At 35.5% G+C, this 18,137-nt stretch overlaps 1 protein-coding gene across 6 annotated transcripts in view; it reads left to right on the forward strand.

Moving 5' to 3' along the window:
- The window catches only part of LOC141567002 (ubiquitin carboxyl-terminal hydrolase 9X-like), a 176,955-nt gene that overhangs the window by 137,251 nt on the left and 21,567 nt on the right, over positions 1-18,137 (forward strand). For all 6 annotated transcript variants that reach the window (XM_074323490.1, XM_074323489.1, XM_074323488.1 and 3 more), the window contains 5 exons: positions 3,103-3,211; positions 3,557-3,703; positions 4,530-4,676; positions 5,387-5,609; positions 16,282-16,502. In XM_074323490.1, coding sequence (XP_074179591.1) covers positions 3,103-3,211; positions 3,557-3,703; positions 4,530-4,676; positions 5,387-5,609; positions 16,282-16,502 — 847 coding nt within the window. The remainder of the gene's footprint in view (positions 1-3,102; positions 3,212-3,556; positions 3,704-4,529; positions 4,677-5,386; positions 5,610-16,281; positions 16,503-18,137) is intronic.

The following is an 18,137-nucleotide window of genomic DNA, read 5'->3' on the forward strand; positions in this document are numbered from 1 at the left end:
TTTTTATTTTTAGTGATTACATGTTTAAACACAGTGTGACCACTAAAATAGATGTAAAATTGTTTAGTGCATTTGCCTTTTAGATCATATAGTAAGGAAAAAGGAAACTACATACTAAAAGTATAGGAATACTAACTTTTACATTTTTCTGTCGTTACCTTTATTGATATTGTTTAAAATTCATATGGCTTCAATACTTTCTGATTTCTTTGTATGCTATGACTTTTTCTTTTCCTTTTTCCTTTTCTTTTTTTGGTCAAAAACTATATTATAATGTGGTAACTTTAAATAACAGACTCATCCCTTCTCTAGGGTTTGCTTTTCTTGGTTCTTAAAGGATTATATTTTTTCGGACTATGTTTTGACGACATACAAAACAAATCTGTTCTGTAGATTATATGTATGTTAGCACATTCCTGTAATACTTTGCCCAACATTTATAATTGTCCTTCAGAATTCACTTTCTTTTTGTAGTAAGCCTATATGTTAGCCTGAGGTGAAGGCTTAGCGTCATGTATCTGTTAGCATCTGTTCTATCCTGAGCATCCATGTGACATTTCTAAATTCTTTGGAGTGTTTGGCTGCTTTTCAGTATCCAGACATACTCCCCCAAAAAAACTCTGTCCAGGTTTTGCTCCTTTGCCTTACTTAGTCTATTGTATGTCTCAGCCATAATCTTTGCTCCCATCAGCTCTAATTTTTCCATCCCCTTACAACGTTTTTGACAAGTGCCTGTCATTTTCTATCATGAGTGAGTTCTGATAAATCAGATACATGTTCTCTGTGTGCTTCAATTCTCCCAGGAACCTTAGATAACTAGAAGAAACACAATAGTTGGCAAATAAGATCTGCTTTGCTTCATCCAGAAACAGCTCAGGATCACACATTAGGAACATAGTCTGCCATGTCCAAGTCCTCTCACACTGGACAAGTGATGAGGCAACACTAAAAAACCTTACTGTCATTTTTAAGTTGCCATTTTTTTGATTCAGTGTTTGCTTGGTGATGTAAACCCCGACAGACAGACAGACCAATAGATAGATAGAATAGTATTGTTTTGGTTGACAGAATTTTTTATCTTAAGTTATTGAGTAAGATTAGCAGCCAAATAATTTCTACCACTTGAAAAAATATTTGAAAGAAAGTTATAAAGTGGATGTTATAAGTTTGTTTTATTTATTTTATTTACTATCTTGTTCCAGAATAATAAAAACTAAGTTTATAAATATACACACTGAGAAATACAGGACAGTAATAAAATGAAAATACTTCAATGAGGATATTGTAGTAAAAATAAAGATGGAGAAGTTAAGATAAAAGCCAAGGAAGCTTAACACAAATAAAATCACAAATTTTTTTTAGCAGCTAGCAAGAGGACAGAAACATAGAAACATGGTGTTTATCCACAAATATGTAATTTATAATGTTTACTCAGTCACCAATTACCACCTGGCATGTTCTTGGCTGGGGACTCTTTTCAACAAAACCTGGAAGAGCTTGCTTTTGACAAAGATTAATAAGATAACTATACAATACCTGAAATGAGGGTTCAAAGTGCACAAAATGGAATGTATCATTTACCATAGTAAGGGAGGGCTGTACCAGGCACAGTAAAACTGTGGAATTCAAGTGTTGGCAGATTTGCAGAGGTGTTAAGGGGGTTGACTTTTGTAGATTCAGATAATTTAGATTGAGATTGGTTTTTGCTAGACAGCTGTCTTTATTGGAATCTATTCCTGATTAGCTGATTTTTTTTTAAAGAAAGGGCTACCTTTTCAATGAGACAGTTATTTTTTATTAATTAAATAAATTTAAAACTGATTTTGGTTGGCTTTGTTTTACTATGACTACAGAACAATTAGTCATTTCTAAGTCTGTGACAACTTTTAATTTCTTGTTTTCTGGTACGAGATATAGACCTCTACCTTTAAACAAGTAGTGTTTACCAATGGGAATTATTGAGCACTTATGTTGTAGATTTCAGAGTCATGACAATAAAGTAATTGCAGGTGACTCACCCTTGAACAATATGGGGACAAGGGATGCTGGCAAAAATCCACATGTAACTTTTGATTACCCTCCAATTTAACTGTTGCTATCCCACTGTTGACCAGAGCCTTACTAATAACTTAATCAGTTAATACATATTTTATATGGTATGTGTATTATATACACTGTATTCTTGTAATAAAGTTAGAAAAAATACTAAGAAAATCATAAGGAAGAGAAAATACATTTACAATACTCTACATATTCATTGACAACAAATTGTGTATAAGCCAACCTGTGCAGTTCAAGAGTCAACTGTATATATTCTAGAGAAATCAACACACTTATACAACATTTTTTAAAGATACAGATAAATAATAATCACAGGAAGTTTCTGGTGGTGAGATTAGAGACAGATTTTTTTTCCAAACCTTCTCAAATAAATGACATTACACAAAATAATGCTTTGTCCTCAAACATTGGTATACATTAGAATCACTGAAATTGCTTATTAAAATACAGATCACTGGTTCTATTCCTGAGTTTCTGAATCAGTAAGTATGGGATGGTCCCAAGAATTTGTATTTCTAAGAAGTTCCAATGTTCCCAAGTAATGCTGATGCAGCTGATCCAACAACCATATTTTGAGACTCAATAATAAATAAGAGATAGCTTCCAGTGTATTGAATTTCCATGAGTTATTTGCTTTAAAGCACGGTTTTTTGAAAACAATTCTGTGGAAAGCCAAAAAAGATGTATAGAGCTTATCATATAGCTCCTAGTCTAGTATCTGCAGGAACACTCATATTTCCATATTGCTTCAAAAGAGATTTTAAAAGATATCCTGCAAAAAGACATATTTTCTTTATGAATTCTTGCCCTTTACATGGTATAACACTTTAGCTCAATAATTCCGATCCTATTTAATTACAATTTGAAATTTAACTCCCTCAAAAATAGCTTGGGCTTATCTCTGTGATGTTGCTGTTGAGGATTACCCTTTATTTTTACTATTAGTACCTCCCTTGTTAAAGATTAACCAATGTTGGAATAATTTCTTGTAACATTCATTCATGAAAGTAATACATTAAATAAAAAATGTTTTTATTTCAGAACTGTTCGTCAGTTGGCACAGGAGCAGTTTTTTTTAATGTGCACCAGATGTTGTATGGGACACAGGCCTCTGCTTTTCTTCATTACTCTGCTCTTTACCATATTGGGGGTGAGATATTTTTAAATGGATTTAATAAAATGTTTCATTCTTAAAATGAGGAACACTGAGGAAATTACAGTGTTAGCTTTTATTAAAATTAGGTCAATCATGTTTAATAAATAAAATAATATAATGATTTCAACTACTTTCTATACTATTTGTAGACTGGTTTTTATTTGCTTCTGATAAATATGGAAAAAATATATGACGTTGGCAAAGTAGAAATCAAAGATCTTATGTTATTGATACAAGGTATTGCCACTTCATTTATCAATTCTCTGGGTATTAAAAATATTAAAACGAATTCTGATCATGGACTTCTGAATTCATATTGTTTCAATTATTACATTTCAGAGCACAGCAAGAGAGAGAGGTAAACATTCAGATGACTATTTCACTCTTCTGCGGCACCTCCTTAATTATGCTTACAACAGCAATATTAATGTACCTAATGCTGAAGTTCTTCTCAACAATGAAATTGATTGGCTCAAAAGGATTAGGGTACGTTGTATAATACTCAGTATATTACATGACTATTAAATCAATTGCTTTATTAAAAGAGCGTTTGTAATTTTGAGTATTTATGTTAAACAAAAATTCCTGGGAATAATAAAAGCAAACAAAATATATACTATTCATTGATGAATTAATAACTCATGATTCTTAGAAGGTACAACTAGTTTTATGTAAATTTCTTTCTTTAGTTGGGACTTGGAGTGCTGATGTTCAGTTTCCTCCATTTTGGTATTTTTGACCTTTTTTATAAATTGTTATATTAAATCAAGACTAAAAATTTTTTTAATCAAAAGAATCTGACAGAGAAGCATTTATGTGAACCACCCAGTACCTTTTATTTACACAGAGTTCTGTGAGAGTATATTTTTGAAATATATAGCTTTTGGCCTTCAGATTAGCATTCTCCTAGTGGTTTATAAAGCCTACTTCTAGAATAAGATTTTTCAACCATAACCCCATTGATATTTTGACCAGATTATTCCTTGTTTTGAGAAGCTTTGCTGTGTGGGAATATTGTAGGATGCTGAGCAGCACCTCAACCTGCAATCACTAGGTGGTTCCTAAGTATTCACCTTTCCTTTCTGTTATGAAAACCAAAAATATCTCCAGATGTTGCCTATGTCCTCCTCAGGGAAAATTGCTCACATTTACCATTTAAGAGAGCTCTGTAGATGAAAAAAGAAACTACCTGAATGGAAAGGTTTGGGGAAGTTAAATCAGAGGTATCACTTCCCTCCAGCTCTTGTTTTGTTCTGACTTCTTTTGTCCTCCTTTCCTATAAGTTAGGCCTATAATGTTTTTTCTTTGGCAGGATAATGTTAAAAACACAGGTGAAACCGGTGCTGAAGAGCCTGTCTTGGAAGGCCACCTTGGGATAACCAAAGAGTTACTGGCCTTTCAAACATCTGAGAAAAAGTATCATATTGGTTGTGAAAAGGGTGGTGCTAATCTCATTAAAGTAAGTTCTAAATGTTGGTGCTGAACTAGTTCTGACCTTTTAAATGTTTGTTAGCTAATCTACATGACTGAGCTCTATAGTATTTTGTCTTTTATGGGTTTTTTTCTTTATTTATCTTATAAAAACCTTTTTTTTTTCTGTGTGAAGATCACAGTATTTAAATGTGTGCCCCTCTTCAAGAGATTTTTTTTAATTAATTGGAAATCAAAGTTCAGGTAAAATGTTTTTGAAAGTTAGTAAGCAGCATTAATGATTTTGCTATTAAATAAATTTGAATTTTTATCCGATGAGACTTTAGAATGAGGTAAACTATCATGCAAGACATCTTTTACATTTCATGTTTAATGAATTTCTTCAGGTGTCTTGTAGTGCAAAAAAAAGTGTCATTTTGATGTATCCTGTTTTTATTTTTAAAAATTATTTCAGTTATTTCACATTTGATTAAGGGAGTAGATTGTTATTAACAGAATATATTGTTTTCTTAAATTATAGCCTTTTTTAATACCTTTAAGAAGCTGAAAAATTGAATATATTTATTAATTATAATCAAGAGAGTTTTAAAGTGGAGTTGTATTTTATTGAAAATTCAAAATTATTTTTCATGTGTTTAATTTTGTTAAATAATTATAAAAATACTTCCAAGGGACATTTTTTCCCCTAAAATATGTGTTATTGCTAACAACATGTGGTCTGCTTTCTCAACTTTTTAGGAATTAATTGATGATTTCATCTTTCCTGCCTCCAAAGTTTACTTGCAATGTATGAGAAATGGAGAACTGCCAGCTGAGCAAGCTATTCCAGTTTGTAGTTCACCAGCTACTATCAATGCTGGTTTCGATCTGCTTGTAGCATTAGCTGTTGGTTGTGTAAGGAATCTGAAACAGATAGTGGACTGTTTGACTGAAATGTATTACATAGGCACATCAATAACTAGTAAGTATTTTAACTTGTGAAACTGGTTTTGTTGGTTGATATTTTCATGTTTAAAATTCTGTATTTTTTTCTTTTAGAAAATGTTTCTTTATTTGTGATAACTAGTTTAATAATTTTAATAAATGAATATATGTGTGTGTGTGTGTGTGTGTGTGTATATATATATATATATATGTAAAATCAAGACCATTCTAAACACAGAACCCTCATATAGAAAAACTTTAAAATCTGTATTCAAATGCCATCCTATATGTGGTTCAGGTACTTGGCAAAATTCTTTATTTCATTATATGAGGTGTGATCAAAAGATATGGTGAACGTTTAAATTAAAAAAAGAAAGTTATTACAGTAAAAGACACATTGTCATTAATCACCCTCAAAATACCCGCCCTAGCTTGGAACACATTTATCCCATCATTCTTGCCACTTTCTGAAGCAGTTCTGGAAGTCCTCTTTCATGAGTGTCTTTAGTCGCGCTGTCGTGGCTGCCTCGGTGTCCTGAATCATTTTGACTTTAGGGAACAGCCAGAAGTCACATGGTGCCAGATCCGGTGAATAAGGTGTATGAGGACACACTGTAATGTTTTTATTTGACAGAAATTACCGGACCAGAAGTGATGTGTGATAGGCAGCCTTTCCGTCATGATCAAAAATTATGGTGAATGCTGCTGCCAAGTGCCATCCAATGGAAAGGCAGGGATTTTCAATACAAAAAGTGGCACGTTGAACCTTAGTGTGTGACGAGTTTTCAGTTTGTTTGTTGCAGTCAATCAGGTGTGAGCTACAGATGAGATAAGGTGTATTTTAAAGTGTGCCATAAACCATCCTCCATCATGACAACGCTCTGTGTCACACATTGCTTCTGGTGTACAGCAATTTCTGTCCAATAAAAACATGACGGTGTGTCCTCATCCACCTTATTCACTGTATCTAGCACTGTGCAACTTCTGGTTCTTCCCCAAAGTCAAATGACTCAGGACATCGAGGTAGCCACGACAGTGCAACTGAAGACACTCATGAAAGAAGACTTCCAGAACTGCTTCAGAAAGTGGCAAGAACGATGGGATAAGTGTGTTCAAAACACGGGGGAGTATTTTGAGGCAGATTTAATGGCAATGTGTTTTTAAATTTAAACATTTACTGTATTGTTTGATCATACCTCGTGCATGAAAAACTCCTATTCCCTAGTGACCCATCATGATGTCATAGCACAGTGCACAGTGCATAACATAAACCAACTTATTGAGTTGCCAGTTGTATAAAAGAATTGCACATAAAATTATATACAGCATATAATACTTCATAATGAACAATAATGATACTGGTTTATGTATTATTATACCTTTTATTTTGGAGTATACTTTTTCTCCTTATAAACAAATAATTGCTATAAAACAGTATGCATGTTAATGCTGGCAGCAGCCAAATGTGTCTCCTGTTTACTATATTTCTTCAGTGTATCAATTTGTTTTGTGCTAGATTTAATTGCATGTTGTTTTGTTCATCATGAACCCTAAGTGTACAAAATCCTCTTCTAATGTTGCCAGTAAGAGACCATGAAGTGACTGACCCAGAACAAGATTAAAAGTAATTAAGGACAGCAGAGGTGGAAAATCAGTGGTGATTATTGCTCTCCAGTCAGGCATGTCTCATTCCACCATAGCTATGAGGTTGATGCACAAGAAAAAATCCACAGAAGCTGTTAAAGGATCTGCTTCATTGAGAGCCACAAAACTAACAAAATTTGAGAAAGGCCTTTTCCAGACATGGATAAATTTGTAATCAATGACCTGAATTGAAGACCAGACACACAGCATACTCCTCCCAGCATCATGATGATCATGGCCAAACCAAAAAGGTTTGCAATGTTAAACGAAACATCAGGACTCAAATATGATGTTGAGTTTATGGGTATCTTTGAATGGTATAAAGGATTCAAGAATATTTATTTATTCATTACTTAATATGAAAATGAATGCTGAGTCTGCAAATGCTGATTTCAAGGCAGGTGAAGAATTTTTGGAAACGAGATAAGCTGATTGTGGAAGAAATTAATTACTATAGCAAATATACAATATGGATGAAATCTCCGTTCTGGAGTCGGAAGTCTGAGGAGACATTCATCATGAGGCCAAGTCAGTGCCAGGTGTCAAGGCTTTTAAAAGAAAGCATAACAGTCTTGGTTGGGGTCAGTGTTGCAGGCTACATATTGAAGCCCATTGTGAACTGCCACAGTGAGAACCCCAAGGCCTTCAAGCATATCAATAATGAGACACTTCCAGTGTACTCGGGAGCAATGAGATGTCATGGATAACCCAGCTCCTCTTCCAAGAATTGCACCAGTGTTTTCTTCGCAGCTCCTTTTCTCTTAAATTGCTATGCCTGCGTACTAGAGAAGAATGACATGACTTAAGATTAGAGATCTTCATCCCAATATCAAAGGTGTTTCTCCCTCCAAACACCACCCTTTCATCCAACCAATGGATCAAGGAGTTATAGCAGTTTTGAGGCCTACTGAGGCCTGCTCCTACCTGAGAAGGACCTTTGCAGGCAATTGCTGCAACTAAGGAAGACACTGAAAAAACACTGGTGCAATTCTGGAAGCATTACATCTACAACTGCATCAGGAACCTTGTTTGGGCATGGGGTGATATCACCAAGGAATGTTTGAATGGCATCAGGAAGAAGACACTCAAGAAGTTCACCCATGACTTCAAGGGACTTGTCAATGAGGAGGTTGCAAAAATGAACAAAGCTGCAGTTGAAACGGTAAATATCTTTAATTGGGTGAAGATGAGACTGACATTGAGGACCTCGTAGAGGTGTTTTCTGAGGAAGTGACAAAGGAGGAGTTGTTGAAAGTGGAGGAAAAGTCAAGAGAAAAGGAAACTACCAGAGAAGAAAAAGAAGAATCCCCAAGAAAATTCACAGTGAGCATTTAGCAGAAACTTTTACAGACCTCAAAAACTCTTAAAACGTTTGGAAACGTGGGCCTCAACACCAATAGGTTTTCATAAATAGAGAGGAATGTTCATAGTACATTAGCTGCTTACAAGCAAATATATGATGATAGAAACAAGCAAACCACCGTATTTCTGAAGAGTGACATCTCGTCGAAGAACCTCATGCAAGTCCTTCAGGAGGTTTTCCAGAAAAAGGCACTGTTTTTATAGGAGGTAACAGCTTCAATGTGTTATTGCCCCTGAAAAGCTTCCAGTGAGGCTAGATGTGGAAGACAGTGACATTGATGGTCCTGACCTCTCTCTGTAAGCTTCATCTAATGAGTGTGCTTGTGTCTTACTCTTTAACAAAAAGATTCAGAAGTAAAACTAATAATATTAATAATAATAATAGAGAAAACTCATAGAATAAGGATAATAAGAAATGTTGTATAAATGTACAATGTGTATGTGTTTCTAAAATTTTTCAAGTTTATAAAGTAATAAATGACAGTAAGCTAGGGTTAATTGAAGAAAAAATTATTTTTAATCAGTTATTATAGCCTAAGTGTGGAGAGATTATAGTCTTTTTTTTTAATTAAAGTTTATCGGGGTGACAATTGTTAGTAAAATTACATAGGTTTCAGGTATAAAATTCTGTATTACATCATCTATAAATCCCATTGTGTGTTCACCACCCAGAGTCAGTTCTTCCATCACCATATATTTGATCCCCCTTACCCTCATCTCCCACCCCCCACCCACCTTACCCTCTGGTAACCACTAACCTATTGTCTGTGTCTATGAGTTTTGGGTTCTCATTTGTTTGTGTTGTTCTTTTGTTGTTTTTGGTTCATATAACACGTATCAGTGAAATCATATGGTTCTCTGCTTTTTCTGTCTGACTTATTTCGCTTAGCATTATAATCTCAAAATCCATCCATGTTGTCACAAATGGTCCTATTTCATCTTTTATTATCACCAAATAGTATTCCATAGTGTATATATACCACAACTTCCTTATCCATTCATCTATCAAAGGACGTTTTGGTTGTTTCTATGTCTTGGCTACAGTAAATAAAGCTGTAGTGAACATTGGAGCACCTGTGTCTTTATGTATAAATGTTTTCAGATTTCTTGGGTAGATACCCAGGAGAGGGATTGCTGGGTCATACGGTAATTCTGTTCTTAACTTTTTGAGGAACTTCCACACTGCCTTCCATAGCAGCTGCACCAGTCTGCATTCCCACCAACAGTGTATGAGGGTTCCTTTTTCTCCACAGCCTCTCCAACACTTGTTACTATTTGTCTTGTTGATGATAGCCATTCTGACTGGGGTGAGGTGATATCTCATTGTGGTTTTTATTTGCATTTCTCTGATGATTAGTGATGTTGAGCATTTTTTCATATGTCTATTTGCCATTTGTATGTCCTCTTTGGAGAAATGTCTCTTCAGGTCCTCTGCCCATTTTTCAATTGGGTTGTTTTTTTGTTGTTGAGTTGCATGAGTTCCTTGTATACTTTGGATATTAGCCCTATATCGGAGGCACTGTTTGCAAAAATCTTCTCCCATTCAGTTGGTTGCCTCTTTATTTTGTCGATGGTTTCTTTTGCTGTGCAGAAGCTTTTAAGTTTCATATAGTCCCATTCATTTATTTTAGCTTTTACTTCCATTGCCTTTGGAGTCAAATTCATAAAATGCTCTTTGAACCCAAGGTCCATAAGTTTAGTACCTATGTTTTCTTCTATGCAGTTTATTGTGTCAGGTCTTATGCTTAAGTCTTTGATCCATTTTGAATTAATTTTGGTACATGGTGACAGATAGCAGTCCAGTTTCATTCTTTTGCACGTGGTTATCCAATTCTCCCAGCACCATTTATTGAAGAGGCTGTCTTTTCTCCATTGTATGTTTTTAGCTTCTTTGTCAAAAATTATCTGTCCATATTTATGTGGTTTTATTTCTGGGTTCTCAATTCTATTCCATTGGTCTATGTGTCTGTTTTTCTGCCAATACCATGCTGTTTTGATTATTGTAGCCCTGTAGTACAAGCTAAAGTCAGGGAGTGTGATACCTCCAGCATTGTTCTTTTTCTTAAGATTGCTTTGGCTATTCGGGGTCTTTTGTGGTTCCAAACAAATCTGATGATTTTTGTTCTATTTCTTTAAAAAATGCCATTGGGATTTTGATGGGGATTGCATTAAATCTGTATATTGCTTTGGGTAATATGGCCATTTTAACTATGTTGATTCTTCCAATCCATGAGCACGGAATGTCTTTCCATTTCTTTGTGTCTTCTTCAGTTTCTTTTAAAAATGTCTTATAATTTTCAGCATATATGTTTTTCACATCCTTGCTGAAGTTTATTCCTAGGTATTTGATGCTTTTTGCTGCAATTGCAAAAGGAATTGTCTTTTATTTATAATTTCTTTTTCTGAGATTTCATTGTTAGTATATAGGAATGCAATGGACTTTTGTACGTTGATTTTGTAGCCAGCAACTTTACTGTATTTGTTGATTGTTTCTAATAGCTTTTTGGTGGAGTCTTTAGGGTTTTCTATATATAGCATCATGTCATCTGCAAAGAGTGACAATTTAACTTCTTCATTCCCAATTTGGATGCCTTTTATTTCTTTCTCTTGCCTGATTGCTCTGGCAAGGACTTCCAACACTATGTTGAAAAGCAGAGGTGATAGGGGACAGCCCTGTCGTGTTCCTGAACGTAGAGCAAAGGGCTTCAGTTTTTCACCATTAATTATGAGATTAGCTGAGGGTTTGTCATATATGGCCTTTATTATGTTAAGGTATTTTCCTTCTATACCTATTTTATTAAGTGTTTTAATCATAAATGGATGTTGTATCTTGTCAAATGCTTTTTCTGCATCAATTGATATAATCATATGATTTTTGTCCTTTATTTTGTTTATGTGATGTATCACATTGATGGATTTGTGTATGTTGAACCATCCTTGTGCTCCGGGGATGAACCCCACTTGGTCGTGATGAATAATATTTTTAATGCATTGTTGTATTCGATTTGCTAGAATTTTGTTTAGGATTTTGCATCTGTATTCATCAGAGATATTTGTCTCTAGTTTTCTTTTTTTGTGTTGTCCTCACCAGGTTTTGGTATCAGGGTAATGTTGGCCTTATAAAATGAGTTAGGAGTACTGTCTCTTCTTCAATTTCTTGGAAGAGTTTGAGCAGGTTTGGTATTAGATTCTCTTGGAATGTTTGGTAGAATTCACTAGTGAAGCCATCTGGTCCTGGACTCTTGCTTTTGGGAAGGTTTTGGATGGCTGATTCAATTTCGTTACTGGTGATCGGTCTGTTTAGATTTTCCAGTTCTTTGTGGTTCAGCCTAGGAAGGGCATATGTTTGTAAGAACTTGTCCTTTTTTTCTAGGTTATTGAATTTGGTGGCATATATTCCTTCATAATATTCTTGGATGATCCTTTGTGTTTCTGTGGTGTCCGTGATAACTTCCCCGTTTTCATTTCTGATTTTGTTAATTAGTGTCTTCTCTCTTTTAATCTTAGTGAGTCTAGCCAAGGGTTTGTCAATTTTGTTAATCTTTTCAAAGAACCAGCTCTTTGTCACATTAATTTTTCTATTGTCTTTTGTTCTCTATTTCATTTAGTTCTGCTCTGATTTTTATTATTTCCTTTCTTCTGCTGACCTTGGGTTTCATTTGTTCTTCTTTTTCTAGTTCTTTAAGGTGTAACATGAGGTTATTTATTTGGGATTTTCTTGTTTCTTGAGATAGGCCTGTAATGATATAAATTTCCCTCTTAAAACTGCTTTTGCTGCATCCCAAAATTTTGGTAGGATGTATTTTCATTGTCATTTGTTTCTATGTATCTTTTGATCTCTCCTCTAATTTCTTCTTTGACCCAGTCGTTCTTTAAAAGTATGTTGTTTAATCTCCATGTATTTGTGTTTTTCCTGCTTTCTTTTGCAGTTGATATCCAATTTCAAAGCCTTGTGATCAGAGAATATGCTTGGTATGATTTCAATCTTCTTAAATTTGCTGAGGCTGATTTTATGTCCCAATATATGGTCTATCCTTGAGAATGTTCCATGTACACTGGAAAAAATGTATAGTCTGATGTTTTAGGATGAAGTGCTCTATAAATGTCAATTATGTCCATTTCATCTAATGTGTCATTTAGGGCTGCTATTTCATTATTTATTTTCTGTTTGGATGATCTATCCATAGCTGTCAATGATGTATTTAGGTCCCCTAGTATAATTGTGTTTTGGTCAATTTCTCCCTTTAGTTCTGTTAGTAGTTGCTTGGTATATTGTGGTGCTCCCTGATTGGGGGCATAAATATTGATGACTGTTATGTCTTCTTGTTGTATAGTCCCTTTACCATTATGAAATGTCCATCTTTGTCTCTTGTTACCTTTTTCACCCTGAAGTCTGTTTCATCTGATATCATTATGGCTACACCTGATTTTCTCTGGATACCATTTGCTTGGAGTGTCAATTTCCACCCTTTCACTTTGAGTCTATGCTTGTCCTTGTAGCTGAGATGTGTCTCTTGGAGACAGCATATGGTTGGGTTTAGTTTTTTGATCCAATCTGCTACTCTGTGCCTTTTTATTGGTGAGTTCAGTCCATTTACATTTAGGGTGATTATTGATATGTGAGGATTTCCTGTCATTCTATCTTTAGTTTTCTGATAAGACTGTGTCTCCATTGTTTCTTTACCTTTTTGTTGTTGTCTATTATTTCTGTGTGGTGGTATTCTATGATTTTTCCCTCTGTTTCTTCTTTTATTACAGTATATATTTCAGTTCTGGATTTTTTTTGAGTGGTTACCATTAAGTTTATGTAAAAGAAAGTTTGATATTTAGAGTATTCCATTTTCTTCAGCATGCTTACTTTCTCCATTCCCATATTCCAGTTCAGGCCTTTACTCTCCCCCTTTTTATGTTTTGGTTGCCACAAATTGTCCCTGTTGATGGTGGTCGAATAGCCTCCTTTAGTATTTCTTGTAGTGCAGGTCGTGTATTAGAAAATTCCCTCAGCTTCTGTATGTCTGGAAAGGTCTTTATTCCTCCTTCATATCTAAAGGATATCTTTGCTGGATATATTATTCTTGGCTCATAATTTCTCTTTCAATAGTTTGAATATTTGGTTCCACTCTCTCCTGGCTTGCAGAGTTTCTGCTGAAAAATCTGATGATAATCTAATGGGCTTTCCTTTGTAGGTTACCATCTTCTTTTCCCTGGCTGCCTTGAGGATTCTTTCTTTCTCATTGTTTTTGACAGCTTCAATACAATGTGCCTTGGAGAAGGCCTGTTGGGGTTGAGGTAATTAGGTGTTCTATTTGTTTCTTGGATTCGAGGATCTAGTTCTGTTCACAAGTTTGTGAAGTTCTCATTGACTATTTGTTTGAATATACTCTTTGTTCCCTTCTCTCTTTCTTCTCCTTCTGGTATGCCCATTATTCTTATATTGCTCTTTCTGATGGAGTCAGAAAGTTCTTGTAGAGTTCTTTCATTTCTTTTAAGTCTCAAGTCTCTTTCTTCTTCCATCTGTGTCATTTCCAGGTTTCTATCTTCGATGTCACTGATTCTTTCCTCCATCTGGTCAACTCTACTACCTAAGCTGGCTATTTCATTCTTCATTTCTTCTATTGAGTTCTTAATCTCCAGAAATTCTATTTGGTTCTTTTTTAAAATTTCAATCTCTTTGGTAAAATGTTCATGTTGTTCTTTGATTGTGTTTCTGAGTTCATTAAACTGCCTTTCTGTGTTTTCTTGCATCTCATTGAGTTTTTTCAGAACTGCAATCTTGAATTCTCTGTCATTTAAGTCACATATTTCCATATCTTTAAGTTCATTTTCTGGAGACTTTTCACTTTCTTTCTGAGCTGTCTTGTTGCCTTGGTTATTCATGGCAATTAATGATTTATTATTTCTCTTCCTAGACATCTACAGGAGTGGGTTCTGCAACAGGTTGATAGGAAGAGGTCTTTCTTTTGTTTTCCAGTCTGTATTGGTAGAATGTTTTATTTTCTCTCTGACTGCAGCCTTTTTTTCTCTCTCACACTGTAGTGTTATGTTTTCTCTGCACCATTGCAGCTTCTCACACAATGGAGGAATTCCCTGCAAGGTGGGCTTCTCCTGTGTTAACAGTTCGCCTGGGTCATAGGGCGACACGTCCTTGTGGGTATGCCGAGCGCTTTTGAAGTTCCAAAGCTCTTCCTGCACCACATTCAGAGCCTGTGTGTTTCCGCAGTTCTGTTTACTCCTTCAGGGATCTGCCCAGATAGGTGGGGATAGGGGTGGGGTGGGTTAAGAGATGGCCCAGAGCAATGGCAGCAACCACCATCACAGCCAGTCTGGCTTCCACAGTTCCCTCCCCTTTGCCAGAATTAGTATGGCTGCGAATCTGTGTCTGCGGACCACAGTTCTCTGGACTGCAAATATTCTGTTCTTTTGATCTGACACTGCTAATGTTCTGCTTCTAGCACTGGGCAGGTGGGGGTGGGGCAAGCTCTGGGACAGTAGGGATGGGCCGGCTAGTCTTGGTGCTAAGGCTTCCATTCTTCGTGGCAGTGAGGGCTTAAAATACCATTTTCAGCCGTCTTCTATTAGTCTTTGCTCTGAGGTTTCTGCCGTGAGTGTTGGGCTCAGCCGTGTTATATGCTGTCCCCTCAGCCCTGTGGGCCATAAACGGAGCCCTAGCAGTCCGAGTTCTTCCATCTCCCACAGCTGTGGTAGCTCTGGGATGCAGAAAGCTCGGAGCACAGAGCTAGGTCTGTGTCCTGCACCTGCGCAGCTCAGTCTCTGCACTTCTCCTTTCCCTCCTCCCCTGGTCGCGCAATTTGTGCACTTTTGGGTGAATTTAGTAATGAGCCTCTTCGTCTTGCCTGTCTGCTGTGCAGGGAGTCCTTTGTGTAGTTATAGTTGTCTATTTTTTGTAAATTCTTGGGGAGATTTCCAGAGGCTCACCTCACGCCGCCATTTTGATGACGTTCTACAGTCTTTTTAGTGTACAGTAATGTTCTGGGCCTTCACAGTCACTCACCACTCACTCCCTGACTCACCCAGAGCCGCTTCCAGTGCTGCAAGCTTCATTCATGCCCTTTACAGATGAACCATTTTTTATTTGTTTATACCTATTTTTACTGTACCTTTTTTATGTTTAAATATGTTTCGATACACAATAATTACCATTATATTATGGTTGCCAAAATGTTTGTAGCGTAGGAGCGATACGCTATACCATACAACCTAAGTGTAAAATAAACTGTACCTCGATTGTGTAAGTGCACTCTCCTTCATGTTCTCACAATGCATTTCTTAGGATATAGTCCTGTCATTAAATGACACATGATAGTATCAAGAGGAGATTCTTAAAAACTGTCGTTTATTTAAATTAATTATGTGGTTTATGAGATGAATTTTTTTATTTACATTAAATTCTGGCCCCAATGAATTAGGCATCTAAGTAAAGCAAACTTGTGGTAATATAAAGAAATTTAATATACCACCTACATGACTTTCTAAGAAGATTGTCATAAAAGCAACATCAATAAAAATGTGGACTAATAAATTGTTCTGTGTTATAGTAATGCATATTGTTGAAATTAAAATTTAGAGTTGTTTTGCAAGGTGGCTCTAGTCTTGGTTTTGTTGCTAATATTTATTTGTTAGCATAACAGCTACCAATGAACAGAATGAGTTCACGTTAATGATAGTCTTTTTTTCTTTTTAAGCTTGTGAAGCACTTACAGAGTGGGAATATCTACCACCTGTTGGACCTCGCCCACCAAAAGGATTTGTCGGACTGAAAAATGCCGGTGCTACTTGTTACATGAATTCTGTGATCCAGCAGCTATACATGATTCCTTCAATCAGGAACAGTATTCTTGGAATTGAAGGCATAGGTAGCGATATAGATGATGATATGTTCAGTGATGAGAAGCAGGACAGTGAGGTAAATTTTAATTATAAATTCTGTTCTTGTGTGTTTCGGGATCTTGATACCAGGTACTATTTATCTCTTTGATATTGTAGCTCTCATCAGATTTTTTTAAACTACTTTTGATGATAGGACAAGAATCTCTGGGCTACTACCTCTGGCATATCATAGTGCTCATAATCTAACAGACTTTTAAACTACAGTTGATAATCTTTATCACAGCTTTTTTGTTTGTTTGGTAAGGAGCAGTTAATGTGATCATGTTTTGTGCCCGTGGTAAGTAATAGTTTGGTGTTTGTAAAGTGATAAGTATGTTCAGTTATTAAAAATTATATTTTCTTTCTGACAGTTCATTACATCTACCTTTTATAGATTTTATTCAGTTGCGTAGTCTGTGCTTATTCTTAGGAAACTCTTAATATTTTTCTCAGAGTATGGTTTTTTTGGGTAAGGAAATGAAGTTTTCTGCTAGCTTAACTAATTGTATGATGTTAACTAGTTGTATGATCAGTATTAATTTAACAATAATAGATATACAGGCCACAAACCTAAAGTGCCCAGTGCAGAATAAGGCAATAAAAAAAGTTAGATTTTAGTGATTGGTTAGAGTACGTGGCTCTTACATATGTAAATATGAAGGACTTAATTTTTCGTTAATTTTATATCAAAGATGTGTTTTTCTTTTACTTTTTTTATACAAGTTTATAGGAGTTAATAGAGAAGACAGATAATATTTTAATTGTAGTAAATTATTCTCCACTTATTCCTGTATTTAACTTTATGGTCAGAACTAGTTTATCTCCTGTGCTAGTCATTAATTATCATCACTTACGACAGACATTCTGACAGACATTCTGAAACATACGAGGCCTGACAAGCTGGGGAACTAGTTGCAACAATGTTGCTAACCTTTTTTGGGTATTATTCATTAATAACCAAATTTACTATTTGGAAGTGCTGAAAAGGCTGTGTAAAAGTTAGGTGACCTGAACTTTTTGTCAACAATTCCTGGCTCTTGCATCATAACAATGCACCAGCTCGCATGGCACTCTCTGTGAGGGAGTTTTTAACCAGTAAACAAATAATTGTATTGGAACACCCTCCCTACTCACCTGGCTCCCAATGACTTCTTTCTTTACTCAAAGATAAAGGAATTACTGAAACTAAGACATTTTGATGACATTCAGGACATCAAGGGTAATACAATAACAGCTCTGATGGCCATTCCAGAAAGAGTTCCAACATTGCTTTGAAGGATGGACTAGGTGCTGGCATCGGTGCATAGCTTCTTAAGGGGAGTACTTCAGAGATGACTGTATTAATATTCAGCAATCAAGTATATAGCACTTTTTCTAGGATGAATTCTAGGACTTAATTGTCCGACCTCGTACATCGACCTGCCTTCACTTTTCTCAGATCTGATTAATCACACCATCCAGGCATTAGGGTCTGGGTAGATTTGACTATTTTTAGAATCTTTATATGGCTGGCCACATCAATACCTGGTTAAAAACCACTGTTTGAAAGAAAATTAGAATTTAAATCCTAGTTTTATATAGCCCATGTTACTGCTAGGGTGCTGGATTAAACATAGAGGTGGTTAATCATACTGACAAGAAGAAAATAAGGCACAGAAAGTCAAAATTTCAA

This window comes from Rhinolophus sinicus, chromosome X (assembly GCF_036562045.2).
Source record: "Rhinolophus sinicus isolate RSC01 chromosome X, ASM3656204v1, whole genome shotgun sequence".
Taxonomy (NCBI): Eukaryota; Metazoa; Chordata; class Mammalia; order Chiroptera; family Rhinolophidae; genus Rhinolophus; species Rhinolophus sinicus.